Source organism: Triticum urartu, chromosome 7, assembly GCF_003073215.2.
Source record: "Triticum urartu cultivar G1812 chromosome 7, Tu2.1, whole genome shotgun sequence".
In the NCBI taxonomy this organism is placed as follows: Eukaryota; Viridiplantae; Streptophyta; class Magnoliopsida; order Poales; family Poaceae; genus Triticum; species Triticum urartu.
Genome location: NC_053028.1, coordinates 147,509,626 through 147,532,881, shown reverse-complemented (window position 1 = coordinate 147,532,881; position 23,256 = coordinate 147,509,626). Strand labels below are relative to the sequence as shown.

General features: G+C 44.0%; 1 protein-coding gene across 1 annotated transcript; it reads right to left on the bottom strand.

Annotated features, from left to right (window-relative positions):
- Positions 1–794: 794 nt before the first annotated feature.
- LOC125521556 (laccase-4-like) lies at positions 795–3,162 on the bottom strand. Its single transcript, XM_048686619.1, has 4 exons — positions 3,035–3,162; positions 2,386–2,911; positions 1,308–2,282; positions 795–1,194 (listed from the first exon to the last, which is right to left on the bottom strand). Exons 1-4 carry the CDS (start codon positions 3,143–3,145, stop codon positions 1,064–1,066), a joined length of 1,743 nt encoding a protein of 580 aa, XP_048542576.1. The 5' UTR covers positions 3,146–3,162; the 3' UTR covers positions 795–1,063.
- Positions 3,163–23,256: the final 20,094 nt, after the last annotated feature.

Below are 23,256 nucleotides of genomic sequence, written 5' to 3'. Positions count from 1 at the left end.
TGATCGATCTAGTCCAATCCAATTTGCTCAGTTCGAAATCCTTGATATAGGAGGCACTAGTTGATGTTCCACAATTATCTCTGGAGAAATTTCTTAGCAAGATTAGTCGCTTGGTCCATGCCCTTTGATTGGGACCCTGGCGCCTTTGCATGCGGAGAAGGATGGTGCCTCTCTTTCTGGGTGACGCAACGAGCATATGGAGAAGAACATTGCATGCAACATCCCAACGACCAAGCACGCAGATTATAGATTGTTGGAGGTTTTTGGTGAGTTACCATAGGCAAGTAAAGTGGAGGACGCTCAGCAGAAGATGAAAGCCTATGTGGACATGTACAAAAAAGAATGTTTTCTCCGCAAGTGATCGCAGCGTTGAGCATTTTGATAGGCATTGACGGGAAGTCAATGCTGGAACTTCCATGATGTTTCTAACATGATTAAGTTAGTCCATGATGCTTTCGTGCAAAGACGAGATGATGCTTGATATAAATGAGATCCATTGGGCGAGTGGTGGTTCTGGGCCCTGGGCTCTTTTATGTCAGGCTCCTTGTGTCTTATCCCTATCCCCAAGCTCTAGCGTCTTTTTCTTCTTCTTTTTGTTTTTCAGTTTTTGGTTTTTTACTTGGTTTTCTCTAATTGACCATGTCAGGTTTTGGGTCTGAATTTTCTATAAATTGTTCCATCTCTTTTCTTCTTAATGAACTACAGAAACCCTCTGCCTTCGTGATGAGGTTGTTCAAAAAATAGTATACATGTACATAGTTCAACAAAAAAACATACAGAAGCAAAAAATTATATTTGAACAACTTGGGCTAAATGATATGACATCCAAGAAAAGTATCAGCTACTTGTTGTGTAAATCACACCCCTGTTTATTTAATACCCATCTATACATTGTCATCACAAACTGCTAATCAAGTGAAGAAAACAAACTTAAATTGCAAATAGAAAATTGTAATGTCAAGAGACTGACTAGAAAAAAAGCTACAACCCTCGACGAGAGACATCAATCGCAAATTGGCGAACAAATCAAAAGAGGAAAACCAACGGCTCTGAGCCTGCGCCCCTAGCATTTTGGGAGATCGGCCGGCGGGGGGAGCAACTTCTGGTTCGGAAGGCTCCCGTCTAGGACCAGCCATGCCATTCTCAGTCCCCACGTCGTGTGCACCTCCAGATGGCAATGCATGAACCATACACCTGCACGTGCATGAATATGATACGTATGAGCATGGACAGAAATATTCTTTCAGTACTTATATTATAAGCTCTCTTTTTTTTCTTGCGAAAAGATTGAACTAAACTATAGTTACCTGGGTTATCGGCGAGGAAGCGAATGGCCACCCACCCGCCGGCCGGCACCCCAACGGTGTTCCGCTCTACCGGGTCGACGAGGTTGAACTTGGCAGGGTCGTTCACGGCGTCGTAGTTGCCAAACCCTTGCCCGACCACAAAGAAGTTGAAGCCGTGCAGGTGCAGGGGGTGGCTCTCGAAGCCGAGGATGCTCGTGTCCTGCATCACCAGCTCCACCGACGTGTTGAATGGCAGCACGAGGAGCTTGGTCCCCTTGGCCACGTTCGTGTTGTTCGGCGGCGCCCCCGTGTAGTTGAATTTCAAGAGGGGCGTGACCGGGAAGTTGGACCCGTAGACTCCCCGAGACACGCCGGTGAAGTGCGACTGGAGGAGCGCCGTGGAAGGGAGCACCAGCGAGACGTTGTTCATGGCCGCCGCGAACTGCGTTTTGTTGGTGGGCCCCTGGCACGTAGTGTTCGCGGGGCACGGGAGCGTGCCCAGCCCGACCGTGAAGAAGAACCGCTTGTCCACCGACCGTGGCACGGCCGCCGGGTACTGAGGCGTGGCGAGGCTGCGGAGCTTGGAGGTGAAGTTGGTGACGAAGCCGGTGTCGTTGAACCGCGGGAGGGCCGGCTTGAACAGCGGCAAGTCCTTATCAAAGCTTGGCACGGAGGGTGAGCCGGGCTTTTGGTACTCGAGGATGCCGGCGACGGTGGAGTTGTCAAAGGTGCCTGGCCTGATGGTGGAGTAGGGCGCGGCGGACATGTAGAAGTTGGCCTTGGGGTGGAACGGCTTGGCGGTGAGGAGTACGTTGGTGGTCTGGCCCGGAGAGATGATCAGGGTCTTGACGGTGAAAGGCTTGACGTAGACGGCGTCGACCTCGACGACGGTGAGCCTGTGATTGGCGACGGAGAAGAAGAGTTCATCGCTGAGCGCCGCGTTGATGAGGCGCAGCATGTACGTTTTCCCGGGTTCCACCTTCAGTTTGAAAGTGTCTGCGATGTGTCACCATACAACATCTCTATTAGTAGTTGGCACGTCTTGCAGACCTGTGACTCACATTGGCTACAAAGAAGAACAGAAAAAACGTGGTGGTACCTTTGGCGGAGCAGTTGTAGAGCGGCCCAGGTAGTCCGTTGATCGTGAAAGCGTCGGAGATATTCGGTGCTCCGCCCGTCCGAAGCGCCTGCCTGACCACCGCTTCCGTGTCAGCCTTCCACCACTCGCCGAAGACGACCGGGACCTCCTTGTGCGGCGCGACGAACGGGTAAGGCACGCCGTGCTTGGGGAGGATGATGATGGCGCCGTAGACGGTGGCGCGCAGCCAGGAGATGTGCGCGTGCCACCACAGCGTGCCACGCTGCCCGGTGACGGTGAAGTCGTAGACGTAGCTCCGACCCGTCTGGATGGGGCACTGCGTGACGTACGCCGGCCCGTCGGCCCAGCCGCTCCGCAGCTGCCGGACGCCGTGCCAGTGCAGCGTGACGTTGTGCGCGACGCGGTTGGTGACGCGGACGACGACGCGGTCGCCTTCCCTCGCCAGCAGCGTCGGGCCGGGGTACTCCCCGTTCACCGTCACGATGCTCTTGGTCCCGCACAGCCTCGTCACATTCGCCATTTGCACCTGCATGCATGCAGAGGTAAGGTTTCGATCAAGACGAGCTCGAGCACCATGCATGAATTAATGTGATCAAATCAAGATGATGGCCGGAAATGCATGCAGAAGATGGAAGAATTGTGGACATACATTGAAATTGTAGTGTCTGGTGACGCTCTGGGCTTGGACGATGAGCAGCAGCAGGGTCGCCATGAGGAGGGAGCACGGAGCCGGAAGGCCGGAGGAGATAGCCATGGCCATAGCTTTGTGGTCTTTTGAGCTTCTATATCTTGAGGGTGGAATGAATGATGAGAGAAGCACTTCGGCTGAGTATATATACATGAACTGGAGGTCCCAAACGTATGCCAACTACGTACCACCGGCCGGGCCATTTGCTTGAGGTACATGCATGAATTGTCGCACGACAGACAGGTGCCCCATGGCTTAGGCGGCAATTTTCGTTATTTGGTGGATGAACTATCAAGGCTACCTTCAAGGCTTCAAGCTTGAGCTGGAGCATGCTCTAGCTTTGGAGTGTGGCTACAGCCAGTGCACTTTTTTTTTATGAGTTGTACAGCCAGTGCACTTGATCGAGTACCTCTAGTTTAGTTTGCATGCCTGGGTCACGTACCGTGTCCGTTGCAAAATATACCTGAGCACGCTTAATTAATCGCGACGATCACTTGTATGATACTCCAGCAAGTTTAATTAGTTAGCCCATGAAGATACAGAACAGCAAGATAGACATAGACAGTAGTTACTTCTGTTAGTTTGTCACTGTCACCACACCAACCTATACATATATAGCTATCTATGCTACTAGCCTTTTATAGATAAAAATAAGTTCACTGGTCGCTAAGCGGTAAACGTCAGTTCGTGATGTACTACTCGTATTCTTCCTCCTACGGTCCAGTGTGAATACAGTATGGTACACCAATGTTTGCATTTTTTTTAAGTTTACCTCCTGCCTCTGCATTTGAATGATGAATGCGGCCATACATAACGACATGAAAAATTTGACATGGAACTCCATTCAGTAGGTGCAGCATGCCTACCTAGTTGTTGGTGTCTTTGACGTGCGCCCACGAGTTCTTCCCTAGTTCCCTTGTAGTACAATTCCCAACGAACAGAAGGATGCTTGACCCAACCCGGTTAACAATTCACTTATACTTACACCCCATAAACACAACATAGATCGGCCGATACCTTCTTGTGGAAGCGCCGGCCGTGCGCTTAACGCGCGGTTGCATTTCGGCCGCATCTCGTCCACATACGTTTTTTTGATGTATTTATTTATTACTTTCATCATCGATTTTGTTGATACATTGAAGTACATTCATCAAATCTTGACTAGAATAGCAAGATCAAACAAAACAAGAATCGTAAAAAGACATTTTATAAGATATCCAACTTTCATAATTGCTCCCATAAGTTGAATTAGTGCCTTCTCGATGCCTTTATTATTGATCTACGGAGTCTCGATCTTGCATGCTTCTTTCTTCTTTGACTCTAAAGTAGACGTTGCTTCTTCGCATTTAGTCTCATCTCTACCTTCTATTCTAGCAAAAAGTGCACGGAGATCTATCAAATTTCGTTCTACCAATAGATCGATGTATTCTTCTTCCTAATACCAAAAGCTGCATCTATCCTACACAATAAAAAATTGAGTATAAGCAAAATGAGCCGAATCCGAGAGCACAACCGAAGCTAAACTAGCACATACCCCATCGTTTCTGCACTTGACGAACACACATCTAGGGTGTTCTGGCGTTGTAGACACGCGACACGACCTTTTGTGGACAGTCATCGCACTTTATGAGCGGCCACGGTGTGCCGACGAGCCTTTGGGCCAGTATCGAGCCCGGACAATGATCGTTGGTGTATTTGGCGGCGAACCGGCGATGGGGTAGATCCGAGTGGCTAGAGACGGAGTCGATACCTGCATGTGGTCTGGGGCCGTTGCCGGGGTTGTGTGGTTTGGTACCCAGCCAGTCCATGGCATGGCGCGGCCTTCGGCAGCCGGTTGAGCTCAAATCCAGCAGGTTCCGCTTCAAATTCGACCGTCGGATGCGCTAAAATCAGGCGTCCAGGGTTGGACAGCTCGGGGCGTCGAGGAAACGGGAGCTGCGACAAGGGTAGGGGGCGGCGGGTATGTGGCCGTGCTGGACAGCGACATGGCCGAAAAAATGGCGGCGGTTGCAACTGCTACTTCTTGAGCTTCCGTTGGTTTTTCCCTTGAAGAGGAAATGGTGATGCAGCAAAGTAGAGATAAGTATTTCTCTCAGTTTGAGAACCAATGTATCAATCCAGTAGGAGACCACACACAAATCACTGAATACCTGCACAAACAATCAAACAACTTGCAACCAACACGATAAAGGGGTTGTCAATCCCTTCACAGTTATTTGCAAAGGTGAGATCTAATAGAGATGGATAAATAGTAAAGTAAATATTTTTGGTATTTTTGGTTTATAGATCGGAAAGTAAAAGATTGCAAATGTAGTAAATCGGAAACTAATATTGTAGATCGGAAACTTATATGATGGAAAATAGAAGATTATATGATGGAAAATAGACCCGGAGGCCATACGTTTCACTAGAGGCTTCTCTCGTGATAGCAAATAATACGGTGAGTGAACAAATTACTGTCGGACAATTGATAGAAAAGCGCAAAGTTATGAAGATATCTAAGGCAATGATCATGAATATAGGCATCACATCCGTGTCAAGTAAAACGATGCTGCATCTACTACTATTACTCCACACATCGCCCGGCTCCTGTTTGCATCTAGAGTATTAAGTTCATGAAGAACAGAGTAACGCATTAAGTAAGATGACATGATGTAGAGGAATTAACCCAAGCAATATGACGAAAACTCCGTATGACGGAGAGGTATCACTGGGCCCACTCGGTAATGCATCATCATTATGAGCTCAAAGTGACCAAGTGTCTGGTCACGGGATCATGCATTACGGTACGAGTAAAGTGACTTGCCGGTAACGAGATTGAACGAGGTATTGGGATACCGACGATCGAATCTTGGGCAAGTAGCATACCGATTGACGAAGGGAATTGTATGCGGGATTGATTGAATCCTCGACATCGTGGTTCATCCGATGAGATCATCGAGGAGCATGAGGGAGCCAACATGGGTATCCAGATCCCGCTGTTGGTTATTGGCCGGAGAGTCGTCTCGGTCATGTCTACGTGTCTCCCGAACCCGTAGGGTCTACACACTTAAGGTTCCGTGACGCTAGGGTTATAGGGATATGTATATGCAGTAACCCGAATGTTGTTCGGAGTCCCGGATGAGATCCCGGACGTCATGAGGAGTTCCGGAATGGTCCGGAGGTAAAGATTTATATATGGGAAGTCTTGTTTTGGTCGCCGGAAAGGTTTCACGCATTATCGGTATTGTACCGGGAGTGCCAAAAGGGGTCCGGGGGTCCACCATGGGGGTCCACTTGCCCCGGGGGGGCACATGGGCTGTAGGGGTGTGCGCCTTGGCCTGTATGGGCCAAGGGCACCAGCCCCAAGAGGCCCATGCGCCAAGAGATAAGGGAAAGGAAGAGTCCTAAAGGGGGAAGGCACCTCCAAGGTGCCTTGGGGAGGATGGACTCCTCCTTGGCCGCACCCTTCCTTGGAGGAAGGGCCAAGGCTGCCCCCCTCTCCCTTGGCCCTATATATAGTGGGGGAAGGGAGGGCAGCCGCACCAAAGCCCTGGCGCCTCCCTCTCCCTCTCCAACACCTCCTCCTCCTCCATAGAGCTTGGCGAAGCCCTGACGGAGTACTGCAGCTCCACCACCACCACGCCGTCGTGCTGCTGCTGGAGCCATCTTCCTCAACCTCTCCTTCCCCCTTGCTGGATCAAGAAGGAGGAGACGTCACGCTGACCGTACGTGTGTTGAAAGCGGAGGTGCCGTCCGTTCGGCGCTAGGATCTCCGGTGATTTGGATCACGTCGAGTACGACTTCCTCATCCCCGTTCTTTGAACGCTTCCGCGCGTGATCTACAAAGGTATGTAGATGCAATCCGATCACTCGTTGCTGGATGAACTCATAGATGGATCTTGGTGAAACCGTAGGAAAATTTTTGTTTTCTGCAAACGTTCCCCAACAGTGGCATCATGAGCTAGGTCTATGCGTAGTTCTCTATGCACGAGTAGAACACAATTTGTTGTGGGCGTTGATGTTGTCAACTTTCTTGCCGCTACTAGTCTTATCTTGCTTCAACGGTATTGTGGGATGAAGCGGCCCGGACCAATCTTACACGTACGCTTACGTGAGACCGGTTCCACCGACTGACATGCACTAGTTGCATAAGGTGGCTGGCGGGTGTCTGTCTCTCCCACTTTAGTTGGAGCGGATTCGATGAAAAGGGTCCTTATGAAGGGTAAATAGAAGTTGACAAATCACGTTGTGGCTTTCACGTAGGTAAGAAAACGTTCTTGCTAGTAACCCTACTTCAGCCACGTAAAACTTGCAACAACAATTAGAGGACATCTAACTTGTTTTTGCAGCAAGTGCTTTGTGATATGATATGGCCAAAGTTGTGATGAATGATGAATGATATATATGTGATCTATGAGATGTTCATGCTATTGTAATAGGAATCACGACTTGCATGTCAATGAGTATGACAACCGGCAGGATCCATAGGAGTTGTCTTTATTTTTTTGTATGACCTGCGTGTCATTGAGAAACGCCATGTAAATTACTTTACTTCATTGCTAAACGCGTTAGCCATAGTAGTAGAAGTAATAGTTGGCGAGCAACTTCATGGAGACACGATGATGGAGATCATGATGATGGAGATCATGGTGTCATGCCGGTGACAAGATGATCATGGAGCCCCAAGATGGAGATCAAAGGAGCTATGTGATATTGGCCATATCATGTCACTATTATTATTTGATTGCATGTGATGTTTATCATGTTTTTGCATCTTGTTTACTTAGAACGACGGTAGTAAATAAGATGATCCCTCATAATAATTTCAAGAAAGTGTTCCCCCTAACTGTGCACCATTGCGACAGTTCGTTGTTTTGAAGCACCACGTGATGATCGGGTGTGATAGATTCCAACGTTCACATACAACGGGTTTAAGACAGATTTACACATGCAAACACTTAGGTTGACTTGACGAGCCTAGCATGTACAGACATGGCCTCGGAACACAGAAGACCGAAAGGTCGAACATGAGTCGTATAGAAGATACGATCAACATGAAGATGTTCACCAACGTTGACTAGTCCGTCTCACGTGATGATCGGACACGGCCTAGTTAACTCGGATCATGTTATACTTAGATTACAGGAGGGATGTCTATCTAAGTGGGAGTTCATTGAATAATTTGATTAGATGAACTTAATTATCATGAACTTAGTCTAAAATATTTACAATATGTCTTGTAGATCAAATGGCCAACGTAGTCCTCAACTTCAACGCGTTCCTAGAGAAAACCAAGCTGAAAGACGATGGCAGCAACTACACGGACTGGGTCCGGAACCTGAGGATCATCCTCATAGCTGCCAAGAAATATTATGTCCTACAAGCACCGCTGGGTGACGCACCTATTCTCCCTGCAGAACAAGACGTTATGAACGCATGGCAGGCACGTACCGATGACTACTCCCTCGTTCAGTGCGGCATGCTTTACAGCTTAGAGCCGGGGCTCCAAAAGTGTTTTGAGAGACACGGAGCATATGAGATGTTCGAAGAGCTGAAAATGGTTTTCCAAGCTCATGCCCGGGTCGAGGGATATGAACTCTCCGACAAGTTCTTCAGCTGTAAGATGGAGGAAAACAGTTATGTCAGTGAGCACATACTCACTATGTCTGGGTTGCATAACCGCTTGACTCAGCTAGGAGTTAATCTCCCGGATGACGCAATCATTGACAGAATCCTTCAGTCGCTTCCACCGAGCTACAAGAGCTTTGTGATGAACTTCAATATGCAGGGGATGGAAAAGACCATTCCTGAAGTATTTGCAATGCTGAAATCAGTAGAGGTAGAAGTCAAAAAGGAACATCAAGTGTTGATGGTGAATAAAACCACTAAGTTCTAGAAGGGCAAGGGTAAGAAAGCCTTCAAGAAGGACGGCAAGGGAGTTGCCGCACCCGGCAAGCAAGCTGCCGGGAAGAAGCCAAAGAATGGACCCAAGCCCAAGACTGAGTGTTTTTATTGCAAGGGAAGTGGTCACTGGAAGCGGAACTGCCCCAAATACTTAGCGGACAAGAAGGCCGGCATCACAAAAGGTATATGTGATATACATGTAATTGATGTGTACCTTACCAGTACTCGTAGTAGCTCTTGGGTATTTGATACCGGTGCAGTTGCTCACATTTGTAACTCAAAGCAGGAGCTGCGGAATAAGCGGAGACTGGCGAAGGACGAGGTGACGATGCGCGTCAGGAATGGTTCCAAAGTCGATGTGATCGCCGTCGGCACGCTGCCTCTTCATTTACCTACGGGATTAGTTTTAAACCTCAATAATTGTTATTTAGTACCAGCTTTGAGCATGAACATTGTATCAGGATCTCGTTTAATACGAGATGGCTACTCATTTAAATCCGAGAATAATGGTTGTTCTATTTATATGAGAGATATGTTTTATGGTCATGCTCCGATGGTGAATGGTTTATTCTTAATGAATCTCGAGCGTAATGCTACACATGTTCATAGTGTGAGTACCAAGAGATGTAAGATTGATAATGATAGTCCCACATACTTGTGGCACTGCCGCCTTGGTCACATAGGTGTCAAACGCATGAAGAAGCTCCATGCAGATGGACTTTTAGAGTCTCTTGATTACGAATCATTTGACACATGCGAACCATGCCTCATGGGTAAAATGACCAAGACTCCGTTCTCAAGGACAATGGAGCGAGCGACCAACTTATTGGAAATCATACATACTGATGTGTGCGGTCCAATGAGTGTTGAGGCTCGCGGTGGCTATCGTTATGTTCTCACCCTCACTGATGACTTGAGTAGATATGGGTATATCTATTTAATGAAACACAAGTCTGAATCCTTTGAAAAGTTCAAGGAATTTCAGAGTGAGGTTGAGAATCAACGTGACAGAAAAATCAAGTTTTTGCGATCAGATTGTGGAGGAGAATACTTGAGTCACGAATTTGGCACAAACTTAAGAAAATGTGGAATAGTTTCACAACTCACGCCGCCTGGAACACCTCAGCGTAATGGTGTGTCCGAACATCGTAATCACACTCTATTAGATATGGTGCGATCTATGATGTCTCTTACCGATTTACCGCTATCTTTTTGGGGCTATGCTTTAGAGACTGCCGCATTCACTTTAAATAGGGCTCCGTCGAAATCCGTTGAGACGACACCGTATGAATTATGGTTTGGGAAGAAACCTAAGCTGTCGTTTCTAAAAGTTTGGGGATGCGATGCTTATGTCAAGAAACTTCAACCTGAAAAGCTCGAACCCAAGTCGAAAAAATGCGTCTTCATAGGATACCCTAAAGAAACTATTGGGTATACCTTCTACCTCAGATCCGAAGGCAAGATCTTTGTTGCCAAGAATGGATCCTTTCTAGAGAAAGAGTTTCTCTCGAAAGAAGTAAGTGGGAGGAAAGTAGAACTTGATGAAGTATTACCTCTTGAACCGGAAAATGGCACAACTCAAGAAAATGTTCCTGAGGTGCCTGCACCGACTAGAGAGGAAGTTAATGATGATGATCAAGATACTTCTGATCAAGATCCTACTGAAATTCGTAGGTCCACTAGGACACGTTCCGCACCAGAGTGGTACGGTAACCCTGTCTTGGAAATCATGTTGTTAGACAACGGTGAACCTTCGAACTATGAAGAAGCGATGGCAGGCCCGGATTCCGACAAATGGCTAGAAGCCATGAAATCCGAGATAGGATCCATGTATGAAAACGAAGTATGGACTTTGACTAACTTGCCCGTTGAGCGGAGAGCCATAGAAAATAAATGGATCTTTAAGAAGAAGACAGACACGGATGGTAATGTGACCATCTATAAAGCTCGGCTTGTCGCTAAGGGTTATCGACAAGTTCAAGGGGTTGACTACGATGAGACTTTCTCACCGGTAGCGAAGCTAAAGTCCGTCTGAATCATGTTAGCAATTGCCGCATTATATGATTATGAGATATGGCAAATGGACGTCAAAACGGCATTCCTTAATGGTTTCCTTAAGGAAGAATTGTATATGATGCAGCCGGAAGGTTTTGTCGATCCTAAGAATGCTGACAAGGTGTGCAAGCTCCAACGCTCGATTTATGGGCTGGTGCAAGCATCTCGGAGTTGGAACATTCGCTTTGATGAGATGATCAAAGCGTTTGGGTTTACGCAGACTTATGGAGAAGCCTGTGTTTACAAGAAAGTGAGTGGGAGCTCTGTAGCATTTCTCATATTATATGTAGATGACATACTTTTGATGGGAAATGATATAGAACTCTTGGACAGCATTAAGGCCTACTTGAATAAGAGTTTTTCAATGAAGGACCTTGGAGAAGCTGCATATATATTAGGCATCAAGATCTATAGAGATAGATCAAGACGCCTCATAGGTCTTTCACAAAGCACAAACCTTGATAAGATATTGAAGAAATTCAATATGGATCAGTCTAAGAAGGGGTTCTTGCCTGTGTTACAAGGAGTCAAATTGAGCTCAGCTCAATGTCCGACCACGGCAGAAGATATAGAAGAGATGAGTGTCATCCCCTATGCCTCAGCCATAGGTTCTATTACGTATGCCATGCTGTGTACCAGACCTGATGTAAACCTTGCCGTAAGTTTGGTAGGAAGGTACCAAAGTAATCCCGGCAAGGAACACTGGACAGCGGTCAAGAATATCCTGAAGTACCTGAAAAGGACTAAGGAAATGTTTCTCGTTTATGGAGGTGACGAAGAGCTCGTCGTAAAGGGTTACGTCGATGCTAGCTTCGACACAGATCTGGATGACTCAAAGTCACAAACCGGATACGTGTATATTTTGAATGGTGGGGCAGTAAGCTGGTGCAGTTGCAAGCAGAGTGTCGTGGCGGGATCTACATGTGAAGCGGAGTACATGGCAGCCTCGGAGGCAGCACATGAAGCAATTTGGGTGAAGGAGTTCATCACCGACCTAGGAGTCATACCCAATGCGTCGGGGTCAATCAAACTCTTCTGTGACAACACTGGAGCTATTGCACTTGCCAAGGAGCCCAGGTTTCACAAGAAGACCAGGCACATCAAGCGTCGCTTCAACTCCATTTGTGAAAATGTTCAAGATGGAGACATCGATATTTGTAAAGTACATACGGACCTGAATGTAGCAAATCCGTTGACTAAACCTCTCCCTAGAGCAAAACATGATCAACACCAGAATTCCATGGGTGTTCGATTCATCACAATGTAACTAGATTATTGATTCTAGTGCAAGTGGGAGACTGTTGGAAATATGCCCTAGAGGCAATAATAAAAGCATTATTATTATATTTCCTTGTTCATTATAATTGTCTTTATTCATGCTATAATTGTGTTATACGGCAATCGTAATACATGTGTGAATAATAGACACCAACATGTCCCTAGTAAGCCTCTAGTTGACTAGCTCGTTGATCAACAGATAGTCATGGTTTCCTGACTATGGACATTGGATGTCATTGATAACGAGATCACATCATTAGGAGAATGATGTGATGGACAAGAACCAATCCTAAACATAGCATAAGATCGTATAGTTCGTTTGCTAGAGTTTTCCCAATGTCAAGTATCCTTTCCTTAGACCATGAGATCGTGTAACTCCCGGATACCGTAGGAGTGCTTTGGGTGTACCAAACGTCATAATGTAACTGGGTGACTATAAAGGTATACTACGGGTATCTCTGAAAGTGTCTGTTGGGTTGACACGGATCAAGACTGGGATTTGTCACTCCGTATGACGGAGAGGTATCACTGGGCCCACTCGGTAATGCATCATCATTATGAGCTCAAAGTGAACAAGTGTCTGGTCACGGGGTCATGCATTATGGTACGAGTAAAGTGACTTGCCGGTAACGAGATTGAACGAGGTATTGGGATACCGACGATCGAATCTCGGGCAAGTAGCATACCGATTGACGAAGGGAATTGTATGCGGGATTGATTGAATCCTCGACATCATGGTTCATCCGATGAGATCATCGAGGAGCATGTGGGAGCCAACATGGGTATCCAGATCCCGCTGTTGGTTATTGGCCGGAGAGTCGTCTCGGTCATGTCTACGTGTCTCCCGAACCCGTAGGGTCTACACACTTAAGGTTCGGTAACGCTAGGGTTGTAGGGATATGTATATGCAGTAACCCGAATGTTGTTCGGAGTCCCGGATGAGATCCCGGATGTCACGAGGAGTTCCGGAATGGTCCGGAGGTAAAGATTTATATATGGGAAGTCTTGTTTTGGTCGCCGGAAAGGTTTCGCGCATTATCGGTATTGTACCGGGAGTGCCGAAAGGGGTCCGGGGGTCCACCAAGGGGGTCCACTTGCCCCGGGGGACCACATGGGCTGTAGGGGTGTGCGCCTTGGCCTGTATGGGCCAAGGGCACCAGCCCCAAGAGGCCCATGCGCCAAGAGATAAGGGAAAGGAAGAGTCCTAAAGGGGGAAGGCACCTCCAAGGTGCCTTGGGGAGGATGGACTCCTCCCTGGCCGCACCCTTCCTTGGAGGAAGGGCCAAGGCTGCCCCCCCCTCTCCCTTGGCCCTATATATAGTGGGGGAAGGGAGGGCAGCCGCACCGAAGCCCTGGCGCCTCCCTCTCCCTCTCCAACACCTCCTCCTCCTCCATAGAGCTTGGCGAAGCCCTGACGGAGTACTGCAGCTCCACCACCACCACGCCGTCGTGCTGCTGCTGGAGCCATCTTCCTCAACCTCTCCTTCCCCCTTGCTGGATCAAGAAGGAGGAGACGTCACGCTGACCGTACGTGTGTTGAAAGCGGAGGTGCCGTCCGTTCGGCGCTAGGATCTCCGGTGATTTGGATCACGTCGAGTATGACTTCCTCATCCCCGTTCTTTGAACGCTTCCGCGCGTGATCTACAAAGGTATGTAGATGCAATCCGATCACTCGTTGCTAGATGAACTCATAGATGGATCTTGGTGAAACCGTAGGAAAATTTTTGTTTTCTGCAAATGTTCCCCAACATGTAGAGCATCTTTATAATAACCCAGTTACGTTGTGACATTTAATAGCACACAAGGCATACCTCCGGTGTCCGGGAGTTGCATAATCTCATAGTCGAAGGAATATGTATTTGACATGAAGAAAGCAATACCAATAAAACTGAACAATCAATATGCTATGCTAACGGATGGGTCTTGTCCATCACATCATTCTCCTAATGATGTGAACCCGTTCATCAAATGACAACAAATGTCTATGGTTAGGAAACTTAACCACCTTTGATTAACGAGCTAGTCTAGTAGAGGCTTACTAGGGACACGGTGTTTTGTGTATGTATCCACACATGTATCAAGTTTCTGGTTAATACAACTCTAGCATGAATAATAAACATTTATCATGATATAGGTAAATATAAAACAACAACTTTATTATTGCCTCTAAAGCATATTTCCTTCACTACTCTCACTGGGAAAGGACACCGCAAGATTGAACCCAAAGCTAAGAACTTCTCCCATTGCAAGAAAAACCAATCTAGTTGGCCAAACCAAACCGATAGTTTGGAGAGAATTACAAAGATTTCAAATCATGCATAAAAGAATTCATAGGATATTCAATAATATTCATAGATAAGTTGATCATAAATCCACAATTCATCGGATCTCGGCAAACACACCACAAAAAAAAGTATTACATCGAATAGATCTCCAAGAACATCGAGGAGAACATGGTATTGAGAATCAAAGGGAGAGAAGAAGCCATCTAGCTACTAGCTATGGACCCGTAGGTCTGTGGTAAACTACTCAAGCTTCATCGGATGGGCAATAGAGTTGATGTAGAAGCCCTCCGTGATCAAATCCCCCTCCGGCAGGGTGCCGAAAAAGGTCCCTAGATGGGATCTCATGGGTACATAAGGTTGCGGTGGTGGAAAAGTGTTTTCGTGAATGCCTCTGGTGGTTCGGGGATATATGGGAATATATAGGCGAAAGAATTAGGTTAGGAGGTGCACGAGGGGGGGGCACAAGGGTGGGAGCGCGCCCTACCCCCCTAGGCGCGCCCTCCGTCCTTGTGGTTTCCTCGTGGCTCCTCCAACTTCATCTCTAAGTCTCCTAGTTTGCGTCTGGTCCAAGAAAAAATCATCGTGAAGATTTCATTTCGTTTGGAGTCCATTTGGTATTCCTTTTCTGCGAAACTCAAAAATAAGGGGAAAACAGGAACTGGCACTGGGCTCTAGGTTAATATGATAGTCCCAAAAATAATATAAAATAGCATATTAATGCATATAAAACATCCAAAACAGATAATATAATAGCATGGAACAATAAAAAATTACAGATACGTTGGAGACATATCAAGCATCCCAAGCTTAATTCCTGCTCGTCCTTGAGTAGGTAAATGATAAAAACAGAAATTTTGATGTGGAATGCTACCTAACATATTTATTCGTGTAATTTTCTTTATTGTGGCATGAATGTTGAGATCCATAAGATTCAAAACAAAAGTTTAATATTGACATAAAAATAATAATACTTCAAGCGTACTAACAAGGCAATTATGTCTTCTCAAAATGACATGGCCAAAGAAAGCTTATCCCTACAAGATCATATAGTGTGGCTATGCTCCATCTTCATCACACAAAATATTAAAATCATGCACAACCCCGATGACAAGACAAGCAATTGTTTCATACTTTTGACGTTCTCAAACTTTTCAACTTTCACGCAATACATGAGCGTGAGCCATGGACATAGCACTATGGGTGGAATAGAAGGTGGTTGTGGAGAAGACAAAAACAAGGAGATAGTCTCACATCAACTAGGCGTATCAATGGGCTATGGAGATGACCATCAATAGATATCAATGTGAGCGAGTAGGGATTGGCATGCAACGGATGCACTAGAGCTATAAGTTTATGAAAGCTCGAAAAGAAACTAAGTGGGTGTGCATCCAACTTGCTTGCTCACGAAGACCTAGGGCAATTTGAGGAATCCCATCATTGGAATATACAAGCCAAGTTCTATAATGAAAAATTCCCACTAGTATATGGAAGTGACAACATAGTAGACTCTCTATCATGAAGATCACAATGCTACTTTGAAGCACAAGTGTGGTAAAAAGGATAGTAACATTGTCCCTTCTCTCTTTTCTCTCATTTTTTTATTTGGGTCTTCTCTCATTTTTTGGCCTCTGTTTTTTCATCCAGAGTCTCATCTCGACTAGTGGGGGAATCATAGTCTCCATCATCCTTTTTCCTCACATGGGACAATGTTCTAATAATGAAGATCATGACACTTTTATTTACTTACAACTCAAGAATTACAACTCGATACTAGAACAAGATTTGACTCTATGAATGCCTTCGGCGGTGTACCGGGATGTACAATGAATCAAGAGTGACATGTATGAAAGAACTATGAACGGTGGCTTTGCCACAAATACGATGTCAACTACGTGATCATGCAAAGCAATATGACAATGATGATGCATGTCATAATAAAACGGAACGGTGGAAAGTTTCATGGAAATATATCACGGAATGGCTATGGAAATGCCATAATAGGTAGGTATGGTGGCTATTTTAAGGAAGGTATATGGTGGGTTTAAGGTACGGACGAAAGTTGAGTGGCACTAGGAGGCTAGCAATGGTGGAAGGGTAAGAGTGCGTATAATCGATGGACTCAATATTAGTCATAAGGAACTCACATACTTATTGCAAAAATCTATTAGTTATCGAAACGAAGTACAACGCGCATGCTCCTAGGGGGATAGATTGGTAGGAAAAGGCCATCACTCGTCCCCGACCGCCACTCATAAGGAAGACAATCAGTAAATAAGTCATGCTCCGACTTCATCACATAACGGTTCACCATACGTGCATGCTATGGGAATCACAAACTTTAACACAAGCATTTCCCAAATTCACAATTACTCACTAGCATGACTCTAATATCACCAGCTCTGTATCTCAAAACAATCATAAGGAATCAAACTTCTCATAGTATTCAATGCACTTTATATGAAAGTTTTTATTATATCCCTCTTGGATGCCTATCATATTAGGACTAAATTTATAACCAAGGAAAATTACCATGCTTTTAAAGACTCTCAAAATAATATAAGTGAAGCATGAAAGTTCAACAATTTCTATAAAATAAAACCACCGCCGTGCTATAAAAAGATATAAGTGAAGCCCTAGAGCAAAATTGCCTAGCTCAAAAGATATAAGTGAAGCACATAGAGTATTCTAATAAATCACGATTCATGCGTGTCCCTCTCAGAAGGTGTGTATAGAAAGGATGATTGTGGTAAACTAAAAAGCAAAGACTCAAATCATACAAGACGCTCCAATAAAACACATATCATGTGGTGAATATAAATATAGCCTCAAGTAAAGTTACCGATAGATGAAGACGAAAGTGGGGATGCCTTCTGGGGCATCCCCAAGCTTAGGCTCTTGGTTGTCCTTGAATATTTCCTTGGGGTGCCTTGGGCATCCCCAAGCTTAGGCTCTTGCCACTCCTTATTCAAAACTTGAAAACCTCACAACACAAAACTCAACAGAAAATCTCATAAGCTTCGTTAGTATAAGAAAATAAATCACCACTTTTCGTACTGTTGTGAACTCATTCTATCTACTGTATTCCAACTTATCCATGGTTCATACGCCCCCCCCCCCCGATACTACCCATAGAATCATCAAAATAAGCAAACAACACATAGAAAATAGAATCTGTCAAAAACAGAACAGTCTGTAGCAATCTGTAACTCTCGAATACTTCTGTAACTCCAAAATTTCTGATAAATTAGGAAAACCAAATAAATTTGTTTATTAATATTATTCAAAAAGAATCAGTATTTTATCGCGATTCTGTTAAAAATGAAAACTATTTTCCTCAGCATAAAAGTTTCTATTTTTCAGCAGATCAAATCAACTATCACCGTAAGCTATCCCAAAGGTCTTACTTGGCACAAACACTAATTAAAACACAAAACCACATCTAACCAGAGGCTATATGAATTATTTAATGCAAGACAGAACCTAAAAAGCAAAAACAAAAATAAAATTGGGTTGCCTCCCAACAAGCGCTATTGTTTAACGCCCTTAGCTAGGCATAAAACACGAACATATCTAGGTATTGTCATCTTTGGTATGCAATCCATGAGTAGCTCTCATAATAGATTCATAGGGAAATTTAATTTTCTTTCTTGGAAAGTATTCCATGCCCTTCCTTAACGGAAATTGAAATCTAATGTTTCCTTCTTTCATATCAATAATTGCACCAATCGTTCTAAGGAAAGGTCAACCAAGAATAATAGGACATGTAGGATTGCAATCTATATCAAGAACAATGAAATCTATGAGCACGTAATTCCTATTTGCAACAATAAGAACATCATTAATCCTTCCCATAGGTTTCTGAATAGTGGAATCCGCAAGATGCAAATTTAAAGAACAATCATCAAATTCACGGAAACCTAGCACATCACATAAAGTTTTTGGAATCGTGGAAACACTATCACCCAAATCACACAAAGCATGGCAATCATAATCTTTCATCTTAATCTTAATAGTAGGTTCCCACTCATCGTAAAGCTTTCTAGGGATAGAAACTTCCAATTCAATCTTTTCTTCAAAAGATTGCATCATAGCATCAATGATATGTTTAGTAAAAGCTTTGTTTTGATTATAAGCATGCGGAGAATTCAACATGGATTGCAACAAGGAAATAAAATATATTAAAGAACAATTATCATAATTAAATTCCTAAAAATCCAAAAGAGTTGGTTCATTGCTACTTAAAGTTTTGACCTCTCCAATCCCACTTTTATCAATTTTCGCATCAAGATCTAAAAACTCCAAATCATTGGGACGCCTTTTAAGTAAAGTTGACTCATCTCCAGTCCCATATTTATCAATATTTATATTAGAAAACAAAGATTCAATAGGAGTCACCTTAATCACTTTAAGATCTTCATCTTTATTTTCACGGAAACTAGAAGAACATGTTTTCACAAACCAATCTCGTTTAGCACGCATCTTAGCGGTTCTTTCTTTGCACTCATCAATGGAAATTCTCATAGCTTTGAGAGACTCATTAATATCATGCTTGGGTGGAATAGATATAAGTTTCAGAGAATCAACATCAAGAGAAATGCTATCCATGTTCCTAGCCAAATCATCAACCTTAGGCAATTTTTCTTCAATCAAAGCATCGAAATTCTTTTGCGAACTCATAAATTCTTTAACACTATTCTCAGAATCAGAGGGCATCTTATTAAAATTTCCATAAGAATTGTTGTAGGAATTACCATAATTATTAGAGGAATTACTAGGAAACGGCCTAGGATTAAAATATCCTCTATGTGGGTTATTACCAAAATTGTTCCTACCAACAAAATTCATATCCATAGATTCATTATTATTTTGTCGGTGCACAAAAGTAGGGGCTCTCTTTTATACCCCTTTACTTGTGCGCGGACGGTTAGAGACACGCCTGCGGCCATACCTAGCAGGGCAGAGGAAGCAAAACCACAAGACAACCAGAACCATGCCAAGACCAGAGACACAAAGAACAAGAGGGCGAGGTGGACTCCTGATACGTCTCCGTCGTATCTACTTTTCCAAACACTTTTGCCCTTGTTTTGGACTCTAACTTGTATGATTTGAATGGAACAAACCCGGACTGACGCTGTTCTCAGCAGAATTGCTAGGGTGTTGTTTTATGTGCAGAAAACAACTATTCTCGGAATGACCTGAAACTCCACGGAACATCTTAGAAAAAACAATAAAAAATCCTCGCTAAAGATGAAGACCAGGGGGCCCACACCCTTCTCACGAGGGTGGGGGACGCCCCCCTAGGGCGCGCCCCCTACCTCGTGGGCCCCCTATTGCGTCTCCGACTCCAACTCCACCTCCATATATTGAGTTTCGATGAGAAAAAAACCAGAGAGAAGAAATCATCGCATTTTAGTATACGGAGCCGCCGCCAAGACCTAAAACCTTTCGGGAGGGCTGATCTGGAGTCCGTTCGGGGCTCCGGAGAGGGGGTTTCGTCGCCATCGTCATCATCAACCATCCTCCATCACTAATTTCATGATGATCACCGTTGTGCGTGAGTAATTGCATCATAGGCTTGCTGGACGGTGATGGGTTGGATGAGATTTATCATGTTATCGAGTTAGTTTTGTTAGGGTTTGATCCCTAGTATCCATTATGTTCTGAGATTGATGTTGCTATGACTTTGCTATGCTTAATGCTTGTCACTAGGGCCCGAGTGCCATGATTTCAGATCTGAACCTATTATGTTTTCATGAATATATGTGAGTTCTTGATCCTATCTTGCAAGTCTATAGTCACCTACTATGTGTTATGATCCGGCAACCCCGAAGTGACAATAATCGGGACCACTCCCAGTGATGACCATAGTTTGAGGAGTTCATGTGTTCACTATGTGCTAATGCTTTGTTCCGGTTCTCTATTAAAAGGAGGCCTTAATATCCCTTAGTTTCCAATAGGACCCCGCTGCCACGGGAGGGTAGGACAAAAGATGTCATGCAAGTTCTTTTCCATAAGCACGTATGACTATATACGGAATACATGCCTACATTACATTGATGAATTGGAGCTAGTTTTGTGTCACCCTATGTTATGACTGTTACATGATGAACCGCATCCGGCATAATTATCCATCACTGATCCGGTGCCTATGAGTTTTCCATATACTGGTTCTCGCTTATTTACTTTCTCGCTGCTACTGTTACAATCACTACAAAATACCAAAAACATTACCTTTGCTGTCTTTACTTTTGTTGCTGCTACCGCCACTATCATATTACTTTGCTACTAAACACTTCGCTGCAGATACTAAGTTTCCAGGTGTGGTTGAATTGACAACTCAGCTGCTAAAACTTGAGAATATTCTTTGGCTCCCCTTGTGTCGAATTAATAAATTTGGGTTGAATACTCTACCCTCGAAAGCTGTTGCGATCCTCTATACTTGTGGGTTATCAAGACTAATTTCTGGCGCCGTTGCCGGGGAGCATAGCTCTATTCTTTGAGTCACTTGGGATTTATATCTGCTGGACACTATGAAGAACTTGAGAGATCCAAAAACCAAGATCTATCCCTCAACTACGAGGGGAGGTAAGGAACTGCCATCTAGCTCTGCACTTGATTCACCTTCTGTTATGAGTAAGTTTGCGACACATACACCTGCTTCTGCTATTTGTTCTGATATGTCGCATGTTATTGATGATGCCACTTCTGTTATGCATGATACTTATGATGAGACTACTTCTATGCCTGATACTACTGTGTCCCTTAGTGAATTTCTTGATGAACAAATTGCTAGGGCTAGAGAAAAAGAAATTATTGAATCTGAATACGATGATGATAGTGATGATGAAAATATGCCTGTTATTCCTGAGGGTTATCTTTTTGATATGGAATCTTCTGCCGCTATTTCTGCTTGCAAAGATAGATATGAGCTTAAGAGGTTATTAATTAAATGGAACAAAGAATCACTTAGAGACAGAATGAAACCCGATCCTGCTTTTGCTACTTCACCAATATGTGTTCCTGATAAGGATTATGAATTCTCTGTTGATCCTGATATAATTACTTTGGTTGAATCTGATCCGTTTTATGGCTATGAATCTGAAACTGTTGTGGCACATCTTACTAAGTTAAATGATCTAGCTGCCCTGTTTACTAATGATGAGAGATCGCGTTACTTTTATATACTCAAAATATTTTCGTTCTCATTAAAGGGTGATGCTAAGATATGGTTTAATTCTCTTGATCCTAGTTGTGTGCGTAGTCCCCAGGATATGATTTATTACTTCTCTGCTAAATATTTCCCTGCTCATAAGAAACAAGCTGCTTTGAGGGAAATATACAACTTTGTGCAAATTAAAGAAGAGAGTCTCCCACAAGCTTGGGGGAGGCTTCTCAAGTTACTTAATGCTTTGCCTGATCATCCCCTTAAGAAACCTGAAATACTTGATATCTTTTATAATGGACTAACCGATGCTTCCAGAGATTACCTGGATAGTTGTGCTAGTTCTCTTTTTAGGGAAAGAACACCGGATGAAGCTGAAATTCTATTGAATAAATATGTTGACAAATGAAAATAGTTGAGCACCTCCTCAGCCAGCTCCTGAGCCATCTCCTGCTCCAATTACTTAGCCTATTCCTAAACCAACTCCGAAGAAGAGAGGTGTTCTATTTCTCAGTCCCGAAGATATGCAAGAGGCAAAGAAATCTATGAAAGAAAAAGGTATTAAAGCTGAAGACGTTAAGAATTTACCTCCTATTGAAGAAATACATGGTCTTAGTTCACTGCCTGTTGAAGAAACATATGATCTTAATTATTTATTTACTGAAGAACCTCCTAATCCCGATATCCCGACACAGGTAGTAAAGGTAAATTCTCTCTATAAATTTGATGAAGGTGATATCCCTCACTATAAGCCCGCGAGGCAATGCTTTGATGAGTTTGATAATTTTATTGTCAAACAAGAAAATTTCAATGCTTATGTTGGTAGACAATTGAAATATGATTCCGATATGCTTAAATACTTGGGTGATTATATGGCTGATATTAAAGGTGAACTTAAACTTGTTAGCAAACATGCCTCTATGGTTACCACTCAAGTAGAACAAGTACTTAAAGCTCAAAAAGAAGTGCTTAATGAAATGAATAGTAAGAAAAATGATTATGCTGTTAGAGTGGCTACTAGAACTGGTAGAATGACTCAGGAACCTTTGTATCCTGAAGGCCACCCTAAGAGAATCGAGCAAGATTCTCAAAGAAATAATATTGATGTTCCTAGTTCTTCTAAAAAGAAGAAGAAGAGAAATGATAGAACTGTGCAAACTTCTAGTGAACCTATTGCTGAACCACCTGATAATCCAAATGATATATCTATGTCTCATGCTGAAACACAATCTGGTAATGAACATGAACCTAGTAAAAATATTAATGGTAATGTTCATGATGATGCTCAACCTAGTAACGATAATGATGTAGAAATTGAGCCTGCTGTTGATCTTGATAACCCACAATCAAAGAATCAACGTTATGATAAAAGAGACTTTGTTGCTAGGAAACATGGTAAAGAAAGGGAACCTTGGGTTCAGAAACCCATGCCTTTTCCTCTGAAACTATCCAAGAAAAAGGATGATGAGGATTTTGAGCGCTCTGCTGAAATGATTAGGCCTATCTTTTTGCATATG

What these genes read in the sequence shown, in the direction of transcription:
- LOC125521556 (XM_048686619.1), bottom strand. Translation starts at nt 3,145, where the DNA reads ATGGCCATGGCTATCTCCTCCGGCCTTCCGGCTCCGTGCTCCCTCCTC. An exon ending in CTACAACTGCTCCGCCAAAG is followed by an intron (nt 2,283 to 2,385) that starts GTACCACCACGT and finishes GACACATCGCAG; the next exon opens with ACACTTTCAAACTGAAGGTG. An exon ending in CTTCCTCGCCGATAACCCAG is followed by an intron (nt 1,195 to 1,307) that starts GTAACTATAGTT and finishes ATGCACGTGCAG; the next exon opens with GTGTATGGTTCATGCATTGC.